Consider the following 18,321-nt stretch of genomic DNA (forward strand, 5'->3'; position numbering starts at 1 on the left):
AGATCAAACATGGGCAGTTGATTTGATAGATATACAACAATATTCAAAACAAAATAAACACTATAAATATTTATTAGCAGTTATAGATGTTTTTAGTAAATATGGTTGGTTGATTCCATTGAAAAATAAAACAGGAGTAGCAGTGAGTGAAGCATTTAAAACATTATTTAAAGAAAGAAAACCAATGTATATTTGGTCGGATAAAGGATCTGAATTTTATAATCGACAAGTAAAAGAATTGTTAAAAGATAATAACATAAAGTTATATTCAACTGAGAATGAGGAAAAGAGCAGCGTGGTGGAACGCTGGATAGGTACAATGAAACAACATATGTTTAAATACTTTACTGCTAATGAAACTTTTAAATATTATGATATATTGGATAAATTAGTTAAAAATTATAATAATACAGTACATTCTTCAATTAAAATGACACCTGTTAAAGCAAGTAAATTAGAAAATGAATTAACCGTGTATAAAAATTTATATCCAGAAAAGAAAGAGAAAATTAAAAAACCTAAATTCAAAGTAGGTGTTAGAGTAAGAATAACAAAAAAGAAAGGTAAATTTGAAAAGGGTTATACTACTCGTTGGACCAAAGAAATATTTGTAATTGAAAAAGTTTTAAATACAAACCCTGTTACTTATAGAATAATTGATTTAAAAGGCGAAGATATTAAAGGTGGATTTTATGAACAAGAATTACAGATGACTAAGTTTTAAATCTCTAGGTACCTGTAAATATTTACAATGATCGATTTAGTTTATTTAAAAGTCATATCCTATTGAATTAAACACTTACTTTAGAAACACTTTTATAAAACCTATATAACAAAAGAAATTTAAATGCCTCAATTGCTTAATATGTTATCAAGGCTATAAAATATCAAGTTTCTTTCAATTTTAATGAGTTATCCATTTTAAATAATAATGATCCCAAGGATCAAATGATACAGCAATGATTATTTCAATAAAATACAACACTTCACATCAATACTTTAATATTTACTAACTTATTATCACAAAGAATAACAATACACCCCATTGAGCATTTTATCACATTAATAAGAGAAGATGAGAACTAGTATTGAATTAAATGATAATTGATAATTCTCTCCATTTTATTATCTTTACTCAAATAATCAATACTATGACTGAATTTTTAAATTGTAAGTGATACAATGATAGATGGAATGTAAAAATATCAACAGTTCTGTAATTGGATTATTGATTAACTCCTTAGTTGCAGTAAACACTTACTTAGTTACACTTTTACAAAAGTAAACAACTCCTTAGTTGCAGTAAACACTTACTTAGTTTCAATAAATACTTACTTAGATACAGTAAACAACTCCTTAGTTGCAGTAAACATTTACTTAGTTGCAGTAAACACTTACTTAGTTTCAATAAACAACTCCTTAGTTGCAGTAAACACTTACTTAGTTGCAGTAAACACTATCTTAACTACCTAATTGTGACATGTTCATATTCAAAATGGAATCTGAATTGAGAAGATGTAATTTAGTTAAAGTGTCGGATGAATTAGAAAAATTAGAAACGTTGTTAGCAAAACATAATAATACGATAAATTTACAAGATACAGAAATAAACAGTACAAAAAAGGAAATTGAATTGTTGACCGATAGAATAAACAAAGCTAAAGAAGATTTTGGTGATAAAAACAAAAGACGGATTTGGTTGAGATTAACAAGACAAAAAGTTAGTGCAAAGACTAAACTCAAAAAATTGACAACGAAAAGAACATACGAGAATGAAGAAAAAACTACATTGGAAATAAAAATAAGTGAATTGATTACCGAAAGGAATAAGATTGCAGAACTTGTTCGTCAAGGCAGCAATTACTAGTAATCAACATTTTTAAATCTGCCATCTTCAAAATTAATTTGTGCATCCTGGATTACAAACAGATAAACATTTATTAATTTATTTGCTCCTGCTGTTTTAGTTATTTGGATAGTAATACCTTCAGAAGCATTTTCAATTCTTCTACCTGAACCGTGTAATGAGTTGTCATCTGTTGAACGTAAATCTAACCATAATGCATAATTAGTTGTAAGATATTTTTCTAATGTTGTATAGGATAAATTTAAATCCTTTAAAACTTCTTCTGTTGTTTTATTTCTTTTTGAATTTAAAGCAAAGAATTTATTTATTTCATCCCATTGTTGATATGCTTTCATTCCTTGACTGTATAGTTGATTTGGAACACCTTCTATTGTCATTTCTACTTTTGTTATGTTAGGATTATAATAAGTTTCGGTACTTGTTCTTTCAGGATCTTCGAACAACATTAGAATTCCTTTCATACTTCTAGCTGGAACATTTAAATTTATATTCCACAATGTATCAGATTTGTTTTTGGTTATTTTTCTATGTCTTAGTATTCTATCGTACAAAATAACCATCTTACCATTAACTTGTTGTCTTATCTGTCTTGCTAATTCTGCATCAGTAACCATATCAAATTCTAAACAAATGTTTTTGATTGTATAACTTGCAGATGTATCTGTTGATTTAATAACATTGCTATAATTATTAAATGTAAGTTCATATTCAAGTCTATCACCAAGACCTGCTTGATAAAAAGGCATATGAGTTTCTAATAGTTCAAAATCAAGTGGGATACAAAATCTTGCACCATATGCAGTTGCAATTGCTTCATCACCTATGTCTGATGCTTTATTATCTGCACCAACTCTGTGTTTTAACATGTTTGTTTCACCAATTCCTTGGTATGCCATATTTAAACGTTCAGATGTAGATTTCCATAAATCAACATAACAATGATAAATATCACTATCATCAATTGACATAATTTCATTTCCACTTATACGAATTGTTGTTTTTTTAACTATTGTTCTTCCTATGTTTTGATATATAGTTGCATTGTCGTCTGTAGATGTGAGTTCTATTTCAAATGCCAATCTGGTTGTTCCTGGAACAATAACATCATTATTGCTTAGATTGGGGAATCTCACTAATAGCTGTTGATTTTGATCAATAGTTGAAGGATTATTTGTTATTGATACACTTTGACGAATACCTTTCACACCACGGGGTTCTCTTATTTTTCTGTAAGGATTTAATTTGTTTCCGTATGCCGACATTTTTAAGGATTAAATTTGTTATAAAAATAATTCAATTATCACTGATACTAGAGTATTGATACATGTATAATTATTAGTCATACTAATAAAACTTATTAAATCTCCAGCCTTAACTTCAAAAGGTGTATAAAAGTTATTAAAACCGTGTGTGACACCATTACCCAAACTCATTTTGTAACTAGTTGACTTATCATTAACAATCATCTTAATGGCTATAATATCTGTGCTTGTTCTTAAACTTACTAAACTAATACCCAATATTTGTCCTGGAAAGTTCATTACATAATAACCACCACCAACACCAAAATTAAACTTTTTATTTCCATGTATTGGACCATCAATTCCAGCATATATACTTATTATTTTTCTGTCTGGTTTATTTTTAATATTATCAACTATATTTTCAACATTTAAAACTCTGATGCTTAGGGCAGCGACACTCCGATGTAAATTTTTATCCTTAGTATCCATTGTTTGAAGCTCACTCTTCATATTTAATATTTCTTTTTCTACGTTTTTTTTTTTGACACCAAGTATGCTCATTTTATTAAATAAATTATATAACTTCTAAAACACAATTAATTGGTAAATGATTAATTATCTTGTTATTATTTTCATCTCTTATTTCTAATTTCAATTCTGTTATAACATCATTTACTAAACACTTATATTCCGGATGCTCAAATCTCGCTGTTATAACTTCACCAAACTCTTTATTTTCAACTGGAATAACAGCTAATAATTTACTTGGCTTACCATCAAGATAATTATGAGAAGTGCTAACTTGTTCCAAATGGATATATAATGATTTATGGATAGCAAAATCCACAAATTTGTTTCCATAATGTAATTCATTAGGTTCGAATTTACGTTTATTATTAAACCCTAACATATTTCCCAAACCCTTACTTATCCTTAACTCAGTAGTAGTGTTTAATGAAGCGATACCATTTGCTTCATTTACGGATAATACAATATTTTCTTTTTGAAATTCATCCACTATTTGTTGAAAACTATAATAACCATTCATAATCCTTTGCTGTTCCTCTCCGGTTTTTGTTATAAACCCATGATAAACATTATACCAACCTATGCTGTATCTTATAAATTTCAAACCAATACGTTTATTTCCATTTCTGTTATTTATGTATTGTTCTAAGTTTATTGTATTATCAATATTTGAAATAGTATGAAACATTTTTAATATAAAAAAATGATAACAAAAGAATTTAAATATAATCCTAATGTTTCATATAATCCAGGTATTAAATATTCTGAAAAAGATCATCAATTAAAAACAAATCTTGTAAATCAAACGATATTTGTAAATCAAAAAGAGAACTTTAAAACAGCTTTTCCTGATTTATTTCAAAACTATCAAAACCCATCAATACACACTAACGAACCATGGAATGCCTGGATTCATTCTTCATTTGATTGGTGGCAATGTCAGTTAAATTTTGCAGTTTGGTGTGCAAGTACAGGATGTGGTGTTTCTTATAATGATCATATACAAAATACTTCAAATCTTACAAAGTCTTTTTATATGTTTCATTTATATTATTGTATTGCCAGAATTTTAAAAGAACTTAAATCACCTTTACCAACAGATTCTTCTTTCTGTTATTACAAGAACCCATATGACAAAGCTGCATATCAGAAATTATGTGATGAATTTAATATTTCTCCAAATACAAATTGGAGACAAAAACTAGAATCATCATGTCAAGGATTAGGAAGTTTTGAGCAATATTATAAACCAAGTGGAGAATATAGACAAAGAAATAAAATTAAAGGACCTTTCTTTAGTACTCATGATACTATTAAGCATGAAAAAGATATAAGTATGGCTTGGACAACATTTATTTTAGATAACTCTAATGGGTTTACACAAGCAGGTATTGAACGTATTAATGAAAGTATTAAAATTTATGTATGGGCTTTGTTAGGTGCACAATCTCAAACAAAAACAAAAATTTTAAAAGTAGGAACAGGATTTGATGCACAAAAACAATTCTTAGCAAATGTACAAGATGTAATAAATAGTCCTATCGATTTACCCACCCAGATATCGAATTATGAAAATGTTTTAAAATATGCAAGAAGTAAAGTTGATTATGCTTATGGACTTGGTTTATATATGTCTCCCAGTGATATGGTTTTACAAATTGGAAGTATTGTTGGTTATAATAATAAAATTATAATTGCAACAGAAAATCAAACACTTGGGTTAAATGATGATTTAAATAATAAAAATTTTGATCATGTTGATTTTAAACCAAAAGAACCTGTAAAACCACAAGAACCTATAAAACCTGAAAAGCCTAAAGAACCAAAAATAGATCCAATAAAAAAAATTGAACATGAAGATCAAGAAGATAATAAACAAGCAATAATATTTGTAAGTATTGTAATAGGATTTACAGCACTTTATTTTTTCAAATAATCTCTAGCAGCAGTAAACAATAAACTAACAACTAAAATAAGCAATGCCCATAAGTTGTTTGCAAACCAATTTACTACGTCTTTTGTTGCAGACAATAACCAAGAAACAATAGAACCTATAATACCTGGTAATGCAGCTGCTAATTTTCCTGCAAGAAAAGATAATAATTTTCCAAGATTTTTTAATTGTTTTTTTATCCAGTCTTGTACACCACCACCTTTTGATGGAGGAGAAGGAGAAGGAGAAGTAGTTCCACCAGTAAATGCTTCAACAATAACACCAATAATCATTCCAAAAGCAGTTAAAACACTAACTATTGTTATTCCTTGTTCTCTGAATAATGTTCTTATTCTTTCACCTAATGTTTTGTCTTCGTTTAACATTTTATGTATTGTTTGTTTAAATCTGTTTACTTGACTACGTAGTTTTTCTTTATTAATATTAATTACTTCTAGTCTTGCACTTCTCTCAGATTCCAACTCTCTTATTCGACTACTTATTCTATCTATTTGAAATTTATTATTGTCTTCTTTAGCTTGTTCTAATTTGGCATTTTCTTTTGCTAAGTCTTTATTTGTTTCATTCAGTTTTGCTAAATTATTTGCAATCTCATCTTCCGCTGTTGTAAATGCTTTTATTATACCATCCATCTCTCTTTTTGTCATTTTTGTTTGTGTTTCTTCATTTATTAAAGATGTTCCTTGTTCAATAAATGAAGTTTCTATTTCTTTCACATATGTTTCTGCATTACTTGCTGTTTCTAATAATTCTTGTCCTTCTTCTTGTGTAGATATTTCTTGTAATGGAATTTCTATATTATCGAGTTCATTTAACATTCTCTGAAACCCTGCTCTACCTTCTCTTAAATTATCAGATATTTTATAATCATCTACACCTAAAACATCCCTGACAAAATTAACACCGTATTCTCTTTGAAGAGTGCTAAATTTATAAAACTTTAATACTCCTTTTTGGTAATATGTTAATGCAATATCATTACCTTTTTCATCTTTTACATATAAGATTTGTCTTCCCTTATGATTTTCCCCAACAAAAAAAACCTCTTCATTACGTATAGTTTCACCATTTTTTTTATAAAATTGTTTAATCATTTTTTTTGTAGTTTCTTTTTTACGAATTTTAACATCATTTTCTGATAAATCTCTTGATATTTCAAATTCCTTATTTATATTATTTTGAAACTCTTCATCATCTTGAAAAGACGTTTCTTCTTCTTCATAATCATCATCATAATCATTATTTTTAAACTCAGGATTATCAAACTCATAACCTCCTTCAGCCATTTTATTCATCTAAAATATTAGATAATAAACAATAAAAAGAACCTGTTAAAAACAACTTAAGATAAAAATAATTAAATTTTTTATTTAACATTATTTTTACATTTTTTACTAATTTTTCTTTTGTTTCTTCATCCATTTATTTAATTAAAAATTGATTCATAGTTTGGTGGATTTCCGTTATCAACTAAAATTATTTTATTAAAGAAAATCAAAGATTTTCCATTTTTTTTTTTAATTCGTTTTTTACTCTATTTTCTGTTTCCTCAATTAGTTTTTTTCTTTCATCATCTGGTAAACTTTTTAAAATTACTTTTTTTTTTTTTTTTCATCTCATTAAATTTTTCTAATTCATCTAAAATAAGTTTAAATTCATCTACACTTATCTGTCCGTCAGTTAAAGATTTTGATATTAAATCTTTTATGCTGTTTAACTTGCATTCTGCCATTGTTTTAATTTCATAATGTTTTTTTGATTTTGTTGTCAACTTTCTTCTAATTAATTTAACTAGACCTCCTAAACTTCCACATACAACAGCTGCAATTTGTATGGGAAGTAAGATAGGAAAAGCTATTCCTATACCAGCTAAAACAACAGATGTCGAAATTAAACTTGTATCAACACCATCAGTAACATTAACTCCGCGTTTATATTTTTTGTATAGTGATTTACGTTTATCTCTCTCATTTATTAATGTTTTTTCTATTTCTGTTATTTTTTGTAGTCTATAATTTTGTCCATCTTCTATAGGTAATTATGGATATAAATCAGGAGCTGTAGGTTGTTTCATTTTTTAAAGTAAAAATTGATTTTTTTTTTTTTCTCTTAAATCCCACAGAATTCTTTCTTCGCCTGTTCTCCCGGTTTTTTTATTTATTTTTTTTTTTGGAATTTTTTTGTTGTTTTTTGGGTGTTTTTAATAACGTTTTTTTCCAAAGTAAAAAAAAAAATTTTTTGGGAGTAAGAAAATTTTGGTGTTTTTGCGTTTTTTTTTGCTTTTTTTTTTATGAAAATTTAGGGCTCTTTTACTTGAAATGAGGGTAATTTTTTGGGGGTCAAATTTTTTTTTTTTGGAGGGGGGGTATAGGTGTGTGATATTGTGTCATGCAAAGCCCAATGTTTTATGTACCTTCAAACAATAAACACCACATGAGCTAAAATCATTTTGCAGAGGATACCCAACTGCTGTACAGATTGTCCATGTACCAAGATCTCTGCTTTTAGTGAAGTAGCTACATAATATAATATGAAAAGAAAAATGTGTTACTTAAAATTGATATATATTAAAAAGTCAAGCTGGCTATAGCCATAATGCCAGCCATTGCCTTACCCCGGACTGTATCATAGAACTTACATGTCTAGCTAGATGTTTATACTTAAGGAGATATTGCACATTCCATAGAAAACCGTTCATTTGACCAACCTTTCTAATGTAGGAAAAAAAATAATTGCAGCTGTTTTAAAGTTGATATCAACAACGTTTGGAAAAAAATAACTGGTCTTCAGTTCTTACTGCTATATTCAATTTACAAAGCTGTGCAATCAATAATACAATTATAGTTCAATTCCAGTATCAACCAGAAGTAATTTTCATTTTAGATTAACAAATTATATTTTTTCTAGATTTGTCTTTATAACTTGTGACTCACTTCTGAAAATTTCAGAATTATAAACTTTTTTTTAAGTATATATATCAAACACAGAAATAAAAATTTACTTTGAAACAAATCACATGCATTAAAGCAATAAACGACTGTCATGTAACTACAGTTTCAATCTTACTTAAAATTCTTTTCATATGTTCTCAATTTCTTTGATATTTTGAGCGGGTCCATAATTGTCACAATATGGTGTTGGACATCCATAACCTGAAACAAAAATTATTCTCTCTTTTTAATTTCACATCCTTAAATCTGTTTACATTAACATTTATAAAAAAATAAATATTTTGCTTAATTACTGGTTGTTGCTCAATGTTCAGAAGCAAATATTTGATAATATTCTATACGAAGAAGCCAATATTTTATATCTGATATTTCTTTTCTAACTATCATTTCCATGCAGTATAAATGCTTTCATATAAATGAGTGCAAAATCAGTTGGAAAAATGTATGAGAAAATATATATATTAAGTCAAGTAAGTTGAATTAAGTTATAGAAGAACAACTAACATGACTAAAAACTCAACGAAATGTCTGAAATGCTGTTCTTGCAACTCATTTTTCTATTAACTTATAACCTCATGGAAAAATGCCTGAATAGTGTAATTAATAACATTAATTGAGCAAATAAACCTACCACAGCAACCCAATGACACTTCCCGTCATTAATGCACCCAATGACAGTGTCATACTGTTGTATATCGTCCTAAAAAAGTATTGTAAAATGTTATTATTAACTTGCAAACTGATAAAAAAAAGACCGATGAAACATTAAATACATTTTATAAACAGCAATATAATACCATACAGAATACAATATTTAGCATATTGTTTTATTATTTATCATTTGATAATTTACATATATCATCAATATGTTAGAATGTCTTATTATTTTGTTAAAACGTGAAAGGCGAATTGGTAATATCCAGCTTTTAGCTGTAAAAAGAGTAATCTATGTGTAAATCAAAAGCACTTATATAAAAAGAGTTTATAACAGATGATTATATAGTATTATACCTTTTTAAACCAAGTTACGCTTTTCCTCCCTTCAAAAATTGAGGTCAGAATCAGACAATCTGCACGGGACACTTTCTGGAAAACGGAAATATGTATAAAACAAATTGTGTGACAAGAACATTGGATTTATTTAACTGTTTCTATTACATCGGAACGTGAAATTATATAAGGTTTTTCTTGCCTGGTTCAATACTTCTTCAAAGTCAGTATGAAATTACCCATCACAAATACGAGGAATAAAAGTAAATTCATTTTTCTCATAGTTAATGAGTTGTGCATATATTTCCTTAACGACAATTCCAAATGGGATATAACTCTTATAAGGAATATCCAGATAGCTTCGGTTAAATAATATATGACATCATAAGGGTGTAACGAGTAATTGAGTAAACTAATAAAATATCGCAGTAGATGTATCTACACGCAAAATCGAGATTGGGGAGGTAACTCTATTAATGAGAGTAAAAAGTCTTCGTTAGGGCAATGGCGAAAGCTCATAAGCTGTACGATATCATATAAAACAAAGTCAAAGCTACATCTGTTAAAAATAATAGCTCAACTTAAAAAAGGCGAACAAAATATAAATAATAATATCAAAATAATGATAATAATTATAATCCTTAAGTAAAGCTAAAAGTCTTTCAACCGAAAGGTAGAAAGACCTTAAATTATATAAAAGGGAAAAAAAAAAGATGATTTAGTGGAACAAATATTTCATTCTCTGCAAAAAGGGTGGTGGGTGCGAAAGTAACTTTTACAATACACAGTTTACTTTGGTGAAATTGGAAATGAATAAAAAATGCATAAAACAAGTTTAGAATGATAATTCAGATACCCTTAATGGAGGAATGGATCATGTAGAAAAAGCGAAATTAAATGAATTGATCCTGGAAGTTACAAAAAAATAAGCATGCTTTAAAGTAGCCGATGAAAAAATCAGTCAACTCTAAAATAAATGCACTGAAATATGATAAAACGGTTATTAAATAAATACTTTTAATTCGTTTACCTGTACACACTGATCCGTCCGTTTTTGCAGTACACTACAATAAAGATTAATTATCTGAAAAAAAAAAGAAAATGATAAGGTCAGATCTTTTCAATCAGTATGATACAAAGGAAACCATCAACAAAACTAAATATCACAAAGGTGAAGACATACAAGTTTGATCAAGATAACACATAACATAAAGTACCATGATTATGTTATCAGTTTAAGACAGATTATTTTAAAAAATCCTTGTACATTTTATAGAACTAAATAAAATCAAAAGACCTCCAAAAACCTGAATGACTTACCTGCATTTTTTTTGTTGTTAAATCTTTCATCAATGATTATTTCTGCTTTTCAATGGAAATAAAGTTGTGCTTACATTGTCAAATTGGTATTTAATTTTTTTTGGTATCTGTCATATTTTCTTCAATGGCAAAACAATGCATTTTAAACCAATATGCTATTAAGCCATAGTGACTATATTTCTTGGCATAAAAGAAAACACAATTACTTACAGGCCAGTAACTCTTTAAGGGGTCACAAAAATTAGCAATTTAGTGGCATCAACCAAACAATGGGTAGTTTTATTTGTCTGAAAATGCTTTACCTAATGAACCTTTTCACCAATGTCAGATTTAATTTTATTTTAGATACCCTAAGGATGATTAAGCTTACGTTTGGTTGGAATTGGTTCAGTAGTTTCAGAGGAGAGTTCAAGATCTTTGAAAACGTTTAACCTTTATTACATAAATTAAACCATTAGTACTGTTACCTGATCATTCAACTCCTCCTCAATTTTTAAGCTCATTAAATCCGATACGTAAAGAACATTCCCATACACCGTACCAAACTTTTCGTCAGCATTTCCTTTCCATGAATCCCATATAGTTTCCAAAAATGCTTTAAATAAATAATCATTTTTAACAATCAAAGTAATACAAATAATAATACCTGAAACAAATGACATCAATTAAGTTTCTTTTAAATTTTGGAATTCTACGAAAACAGAAGTGCAATCTTGTTTAGCACAGAAGATCACAATATTTGGGTAGGGTGACCAGAAGTAGCCGCAGTCAATATTATATAAACAATAGGTGCCATATTATTTAAGTCTATAACCGTTTAAATTGCAAAGAGGTAATAAAGGTTTACAAGTTACAGAATGACATGAGGTAATTAATATCAACATATGTGTAGGGTTAGCAGAGTAAGTCAGAAACTATGTAGGGTGACCAGAGGTCAACCAAAGTCACTATCAGTGAAGGGCGACAAGATGTAACCAGTCAATATATTTGTAAGGTAAGCGAATGTTAACTAAGACAATATGCGTAGGGTGACCAGATTTAATCAAAGAATATATATCTGTTTAAATGTCGCAGAGCTAGCCAAAGTTCATAACTTTGTCACCTGACTAAAGTTAACATAAATCAATATATGTATAAGATGACCACAGGTTACAAAAGTCAATTACTATGTAAGGTGACCAAATGTAGAGAAAGTCAATAAATGGGAAGGGGTGACCAGAGGGCACCAGTCCATAAATCTGTAGGGGACAAATGTAACCCAAATCTGTATATGTGTGAACTGCCTACAAGTTAACAAGTTTGATAATTGTGCGGGGGTAACTCAGGTCAATAACTTAGTAGGAAAAGAGGTTATAAAGTCATTTTATGTGAAGGGTGACCAGAGGCAACCTAAGTCAATATATGAGTAGGGTGACCAGAGATAACCGAAGTTAATATCTGTGTTAGGTGACCAGAGGTAACCAAAGTTAAAATATGTGAAAGGTGACCAGAGGGCACCAGTCAATAAATCTCTATGGCGACCAGATGTAATCTTTAATCAAAATCTATATCTATGTAAACTGCCGACAGCAAACGAAAGACAATATCTGTCACGTGTATGGCGTTAGGAAGTAACCAGTTTCAATATATATGAAGGGTGACCAAAGGTAACCATTGTTTAATCTGGAAGATATGATTTTAGTATGCACACAATTACTGCACAGAGTTTGGTAATTTTAATTTTCCAACGAAAGAAAGAGGTAGGGCCAATATGCCGAGGATTTTTTTTCACAGAAGGGCCAATTTCAAAAAGTGCCGACAGAATAAAATTTACTATAAAAACAAAAAATAAAAATGCTTTTTGATCAATATCTCGATTTACATATAGTATGATATGTGTGATCAATAGTTAATTTAACCCTAAAAAATGATGAAAATCCAATATCCGGATTTTCGGGTGTTTTTATGTGGAAAAAACAGGGAATCCCCCAAGAAGGACATTTCAAACCAAAAAAAAGTTATGCTTTTTATGACTGTTGTTATTCATACTACTTTTTACTTCAAAAATGAAATTGGTTTAGTGTGTCCTTATTACATAAAAAACAACTTTTTAAAGAAAAAATTGTAACATCGATAAATTGTACCGATATACCTTCTAAATAAGAGTCATAATGATCAGAATCGCCGTAGCTCCACCATTAGAGCACAGAACTACTAATAAATGATGAATTTGAAGAAAGGGTTCGAACCTCGCTCAGAACTTTTGCATTTTTTTGTGTTGTTATATTAAATTTTAAAGTTTCTATCATATTTTTTCGGATGTTTGCTTGACTCATAGAGTCATTCTGGTTCATTTTGACTATTCAGTTAGTTTACTAGTATATAATTTTACGTGTATCAAAGAAAAAAATGTATCGCTTATTGTGTGCAATCCTATGACTGTCCATACTCTTGAATTACTTTCTATTCATGTGTTTACATTATTACGTATATCCAAGGGACAACTGCCGTCAAATTGATGTAGGTGCCTGTACATAACCAATAACACGAGAATTAATTCTATAGAAATTAAGCCTACATGTTGCGGGTGTAATATACACATAACTTAGAATAAGGCCATTGTATACAAGTTTCATAACAACAAAAAACAATTCGTCGAAACCTTTTTTGAACATGGTATTATATGTAACAAATGCAGTCAACAACAATTTTGTCGCCAAATCACAAACTGTAAAGATACTAGTACTGAAATTTTTACTACCTTCTATACACGGGTACCTAACTCATCAGAAAAATAAAACAACATAACAGAACAAATCAATTACACTACAAATCGCGATTGTAGGTAAAACATCAAGAAGCTGTTGCATCTGTATCACAACGAAGGGCCGATTTGTTAAAATTACAGAAAAGGCAATAAAACATGAAGTAGTAACACAGGGTGATCTATGACCAACTGATGTAAGATGTTCTCCGGTTTTAATTTTATATACATGTACATGTATTTTCTTGTCTTATCTTATAGACGATAAAACCTTAAAAGACCAGGACAAATACAGATATACATATTCAGAATGAGAAAATCACGATTTGAATTAGTTCGATATTATTTGGCTCCTTGACAATTTACATGGTATGGCACCTCGCATAAAGGATGTTAATAATAAAATAAAATCAATATTAAAAAAACAATAGTCTTGGCCTTGTTTTTGTAGGAATACCTGTTCAAGGTATGAAAATAAATAATGTGACGTATTTTCTTGTACTATAATTAGCATCTATCGGGCTATTTAAAACATTATTTACCTATCTTATCGAATGAAACAAATCTCCGGCAAATTGGCCCTCCCTCTTTATTTTTTTGGATTCCTGGCAATTTTATGTTATGGTTTACGTCTACTTTGAAATTTAATTGTAATTTCATTTATTTCATATCGGTTCAGAATAAGATTCTCTTATTGGATAAAAAGGGGTAATATGACATTCATTATTTTTCAGTAATAAATTCCATCCTTCATTAACAGAACAAAACGGACCAGAAAACTGGTCGTTAACGAACTTTTACATGAGAATGACAGGTGGGCGTGGTTTCCGTCTGATAATGACCGTTGAGGCGTGGTTTCTCTGTAAATGACCGTTGGGGCGTGGTTTCTCTGTTAATGACCAATGGGGCGTGGTTTCTCTGTTTAGAGAGATTTATCCATTTTTAAAACATGTTCCTTTCTTTAATATTATATTTAATTTGTTGAATTGTTTATTATTTGTTTTTGTTAATAATAAAATTAAAGAGAACTTGATTAAGTATTTATATACTAAAAAATTGCACTAAAATGAATGGGAGTATTCCTACAACTGGTCTTCACTCTCTGCCATACAAATCGTACGTCAACTACTCGAGTTCGCTTTAGGCATTTTGAATTAATGAAAATTTTCAAAACATAGTTCCTCAATGAAATAAACATAATAGTTCTTCAAAAAAAACTGGTCATTATCGTGATACATGGACTGCCCGTAGGACAGTAATATTGACTATGACAGCGATAATGACCTCGCCTTCGCGTCATTATCGCTACCTTAGTCAATACCACTGTCCTGTGAGCGGTCCAACTATTATATAAATATTAAATCCTGAATTAAAAGGATTAAGTCGATTAGAATGTGACCTTACTCTTAATACTGTTCAATGGCATTTTAATATAATTACACCAACTATATATAGCTAACAACATTACAAATGTCTACATTCATAAATACATATAAATATGTTACTGGTTGAGTTGACAAATAAAACTGTAAGATCAGCATAAATCAGAAGAAACCTTCTCAAGCTCAAGGGATAAATCATTGAAAAATATTATTAAAAGTAAATGTCATAATATGGAACCTTCTGGTACTCTTGATCAAACCTCTAAAGTAGGTAAATCCCTAACTTTGTATTGTGTAACTTTTGTCTTCCGTTTGTAAGGTGGCACTAGATCAATAGCATTTCCTTTCTTCTTGAAGATAAATATAGAATTGATTTAAAAACTTACCTTTACTTCTTTCTTTTATGACAGCTAACATTATCCTTAAAAAATATTAAAATACAGTTCATCCATTGCTTAAGTTATCTTATCATTATCAATATCATCAACTACATGTATAAGATTAGGCCGTGTTCACATTGACTTAAACTCGGTGTTGTGTTAGTGTAACTCACACATTAACTAAACATAATTGCGTTCCCATTGATAAAACTTAATGTTTACATGAAGATTTAATCAAGACTCATCTATCATCTTTGCCGAACACATAGTTCATTTGAAAAGGTCTTCCTGAATCGATCAGACGTACACACTGACAGAAATATTTGCCACTGGTCTTTATACTCAAACAGCGATTCACTTATAAATGCATTACTGAAAAAGGGGGAGGTTAATTGTTTGTTTGTGTAGTATCTGAGACTCGTTAAAATACTATTAGAAATAATGAAAAAAACATTCTCCCCTCCCTTTGACAAATACTCCTTGGATAAAAAAAAAATAGCACTTGAAACAAACAGAAGAGATAGAAATGTAGTGATCCTTAACATAGCGATTCTTTTTCTTCGTCTGTAAGCACGCTAATGGCAATCCTACGTTTTTAATGCGTAATCGAGACATCTTTAAACTACTGCAAATCATCCAAAATGACTTTCTTAAAGGAGCAACCACTTTACTTCAAAAAAAAGGGAGAGGGGTTCTGAGTTCTCGCGCGAAAGTTTATAATTAGTTTTTTTTCGATGGTACCAATTTATATAATATTTAACATGTTTAACACTATAATGTATGGGAAAACGTTTGATTCAGAATATTTGTTCATTCTATAATTGTCTGAATGTCTCAATTTTTTAAAAAAATCTAATTGTGGAAAAATCCAACCCAACCCCCCCCCCCCCCCCCCCTTTTTTTAAAGTCAAGTGGTCGTTTATTAACTGTAGAAAAGTTGTTCGAAAATTTGAATTCGGTTCTACGTAATGAACATTTAAATGACATATAGTTTACGAGTGTGAACAAATCTTATGTACATGTAACTAAACAAGGTGTATAGATGTGAACAAATTTAATGTGAAACTAGCGTACATTACATTAAACCAAATGTAAACATGTTTACTGTACACGACGTTTGGTGTGAACACGGCCTTAGTGAATTATTTATTTTGTGAATTTTTTTTTATATCTACTTCTACTTAGAGTCTTAGGGTGAATATATCCTTCTAGTCTGTGATTCGAACATTTAAAAAAAACGTGTCATCACAAATGACAAATCATGCAAAATGGATGAAACAATTATTTTGCGTTGAATGACTTAATTAAACTTAATATGCTTAAGTTTGTGTTATTCATTGTATTCAATTGCTCGGTATGTTAATTTTACTTACAGATAATACAGACGGTGACAGGCTCTATGGTGTATAGCTAAATAGGAAGATGAATTGTCTATTTTAAGCTTTCTATTTTTAGACATGTGTTAGAACTACAATATTACTACACACAAGAGCACTATTTATAGGGTGACCAGTGGGCACCGTTCAGCGTAACTATTATCCTTGTGCGTGCGGGATGTACAAATTTGCAGCCACGTCCGGTCAGAATGGGGACGTTAAATCTGATGCCTCGTGTAAAGAGAGTGCCACGCTCTTTGCACGTTAAGAACCCTTGCAACAACTCTTTGAGGGGTCCCTAGGTGACCTGTTGCCAGGCTAAATTTCTGTCCCTATCCAATATACCCTCATTTCCCGTGGCAGTCTAAATTTCTCCGACCATAATCCCTTAATCTATTACAGAACCTACCTATTGTATTTATTGTGAATTTGTTCTCGTCCTGAATATGCATGAAATATTTGCCACTGGACGTTAAGCAACCAACAATCAATCAATCTAATACCAGCTTAACTAGGACTCATTGGGTTTCCCATAGGAATCCCACATCTCTGTTTGAATATTTTGTCATTAAATTCACCCCCCAAGGGTGACTGGGGAATAGAAGTATGGTCACCATTGGTCTTCCTCCGACCGGCAGTAAAACCCGTGCTAAAGTGGGGCGTCCGTTTGGCTGTGCGGGATGTACAAATTTGCAGCCACGTCCGGTCAGAATGGGGACGATAAATCCGATGCCTCGTGTAAAGAGAGTGCCACGCTCTTTGCACGTTAAGAACCCTTGCAACAACTCTTTGAGGGGTCCGTAGGTGACCTGTTGCAAGGCTAAATTTCTGTCCCTATCCAATATACCCTCATTTCCCGTGGCAGTCTAAATTTCTCCGACCTCAGTCCCAGACGCCTCTATTACAGAACCTACCTATTGTATTTATTGTTAATTTGTTCTCGTCCTGAATATGCATGAAACATTTGCCACTGGACGTTAAGCAACCAACAATCAATCAATCATTAAATTCAAATTCATTATTTGTTAGTACGTAATTCAACAGCTCGAGTATTTCTCATATTTAATTTTGAGCATTTTTGACCATGCTCTATTGACCGCTTTAATTATTTGTTTGTGTGTGAGTGAATTGTACATACTCGAAATATCAAAACTGCATAATATGATATTTTTAGGTACTCTTACACTTTCAATTTTGTTGATAAAAGCGGTCGTGTCCTTTGTATATGTCCAAAGTGTGCTTACAACTGGTTTGAGAAAATAGACTGTTGCATAACGATACAATTGGTCTGCCAGGGATTTGAACTTCATTTAAGTGTTCACTGTTTGCTTTTATTTTGTCTCGATCAGTTTGATTTAATTTGTGTATCTTTGGTAGTATATATAATCTTCCTAGTCTTTTATTTTCGTATCTTGTTAAATACTCATATGTAGTGTTATCAAGGTAATTATTATCATGTAGTTTCTGAAATATCTTCTGTATGACACTCCTGGATTTGTTCATAATGTATGTTGTTATTGAGTATAACCATTGCCTGTTTAATGTATAATTTCTTATCAAGAACGACTGTGGATGAGTTCTTACCA

The 18,321-nt window shown here is 30.1% G+C and overlaps 1 protein-coding gene across 1 annotated transcript; it reads right to left on the minus strand.

Annotated features, from left to right (window-relative positions):
* Positions 1-1,900: 1,900 nt before the first annotated feature.
* LOC127707350 (uncharacterized) lies at positions 1,901-16,761 on the minus strand. The gene is made up of 11 exons (XM_052211861.1): positions 16,733-16,761; positions 15,366-15,400; positions 11,322-11,449; positions 10,565-10,618; positions 9,556-9,630; positions 9,176-9,244; positions 8,660-8,745; positions 6,219-6,436; positions 5,700-5,840; positions 2,433-2,489; positions 1,901-1,914 (listed from the first exon to the last, which is right to left on the minus strand). Exons 2-11 carry the CDS (start codon positions 15,394-15,396, stop codon positions 1,901-1,903), a joined length of 873 nt encoding a protein of 290 aa, XP_052067821.1. The 5' UTR covers positions 15,397-15,400; positions 16,733-16,761.
* Between the last annotated feature and the right edge of the window lie 1,560 nt (positions 16,762-18,321).

This window comes from Mytilus californianus, unplaced genomic scaffold (genome assembly GCF_021869535.1).
Source record: "Mytilus californianus isolate M0D057914Y unplaced genomic scaffold, xbMytCali1.0.p SCAF_66, whole genome shotgun sequence".
Lineage (NCBI taxonomy): Eukaryota > Metazoa > Mollusca > Bivalvia > Mytilida > Mytilidae > Mytilus > Mytilus californianus.

Excerpts from the sequence above, each read along its gene's own strand:
- LOC127707350 (XM_052211861.1), bottom strand. The coding sequence starts at position 15,396 with ATGTTAGCTGTCATAAAAGAAAGAAGTAAAG. Across the intron at positions 9,245-9,555 it reads GCGTAACTTGGTTTAAAAAG|GACGATATACAACAGTATGA; the intron begins GTATAATACTAT and ends ATACTTTTTTAG. Across the intron at positions 2,490-5,699 it reads ATTAGCAGCTGCATTACCAG|AATTTGATATGGTTACTGAT; the intron begins GTATTATAGGTT and ends ACATTTGTTTAG.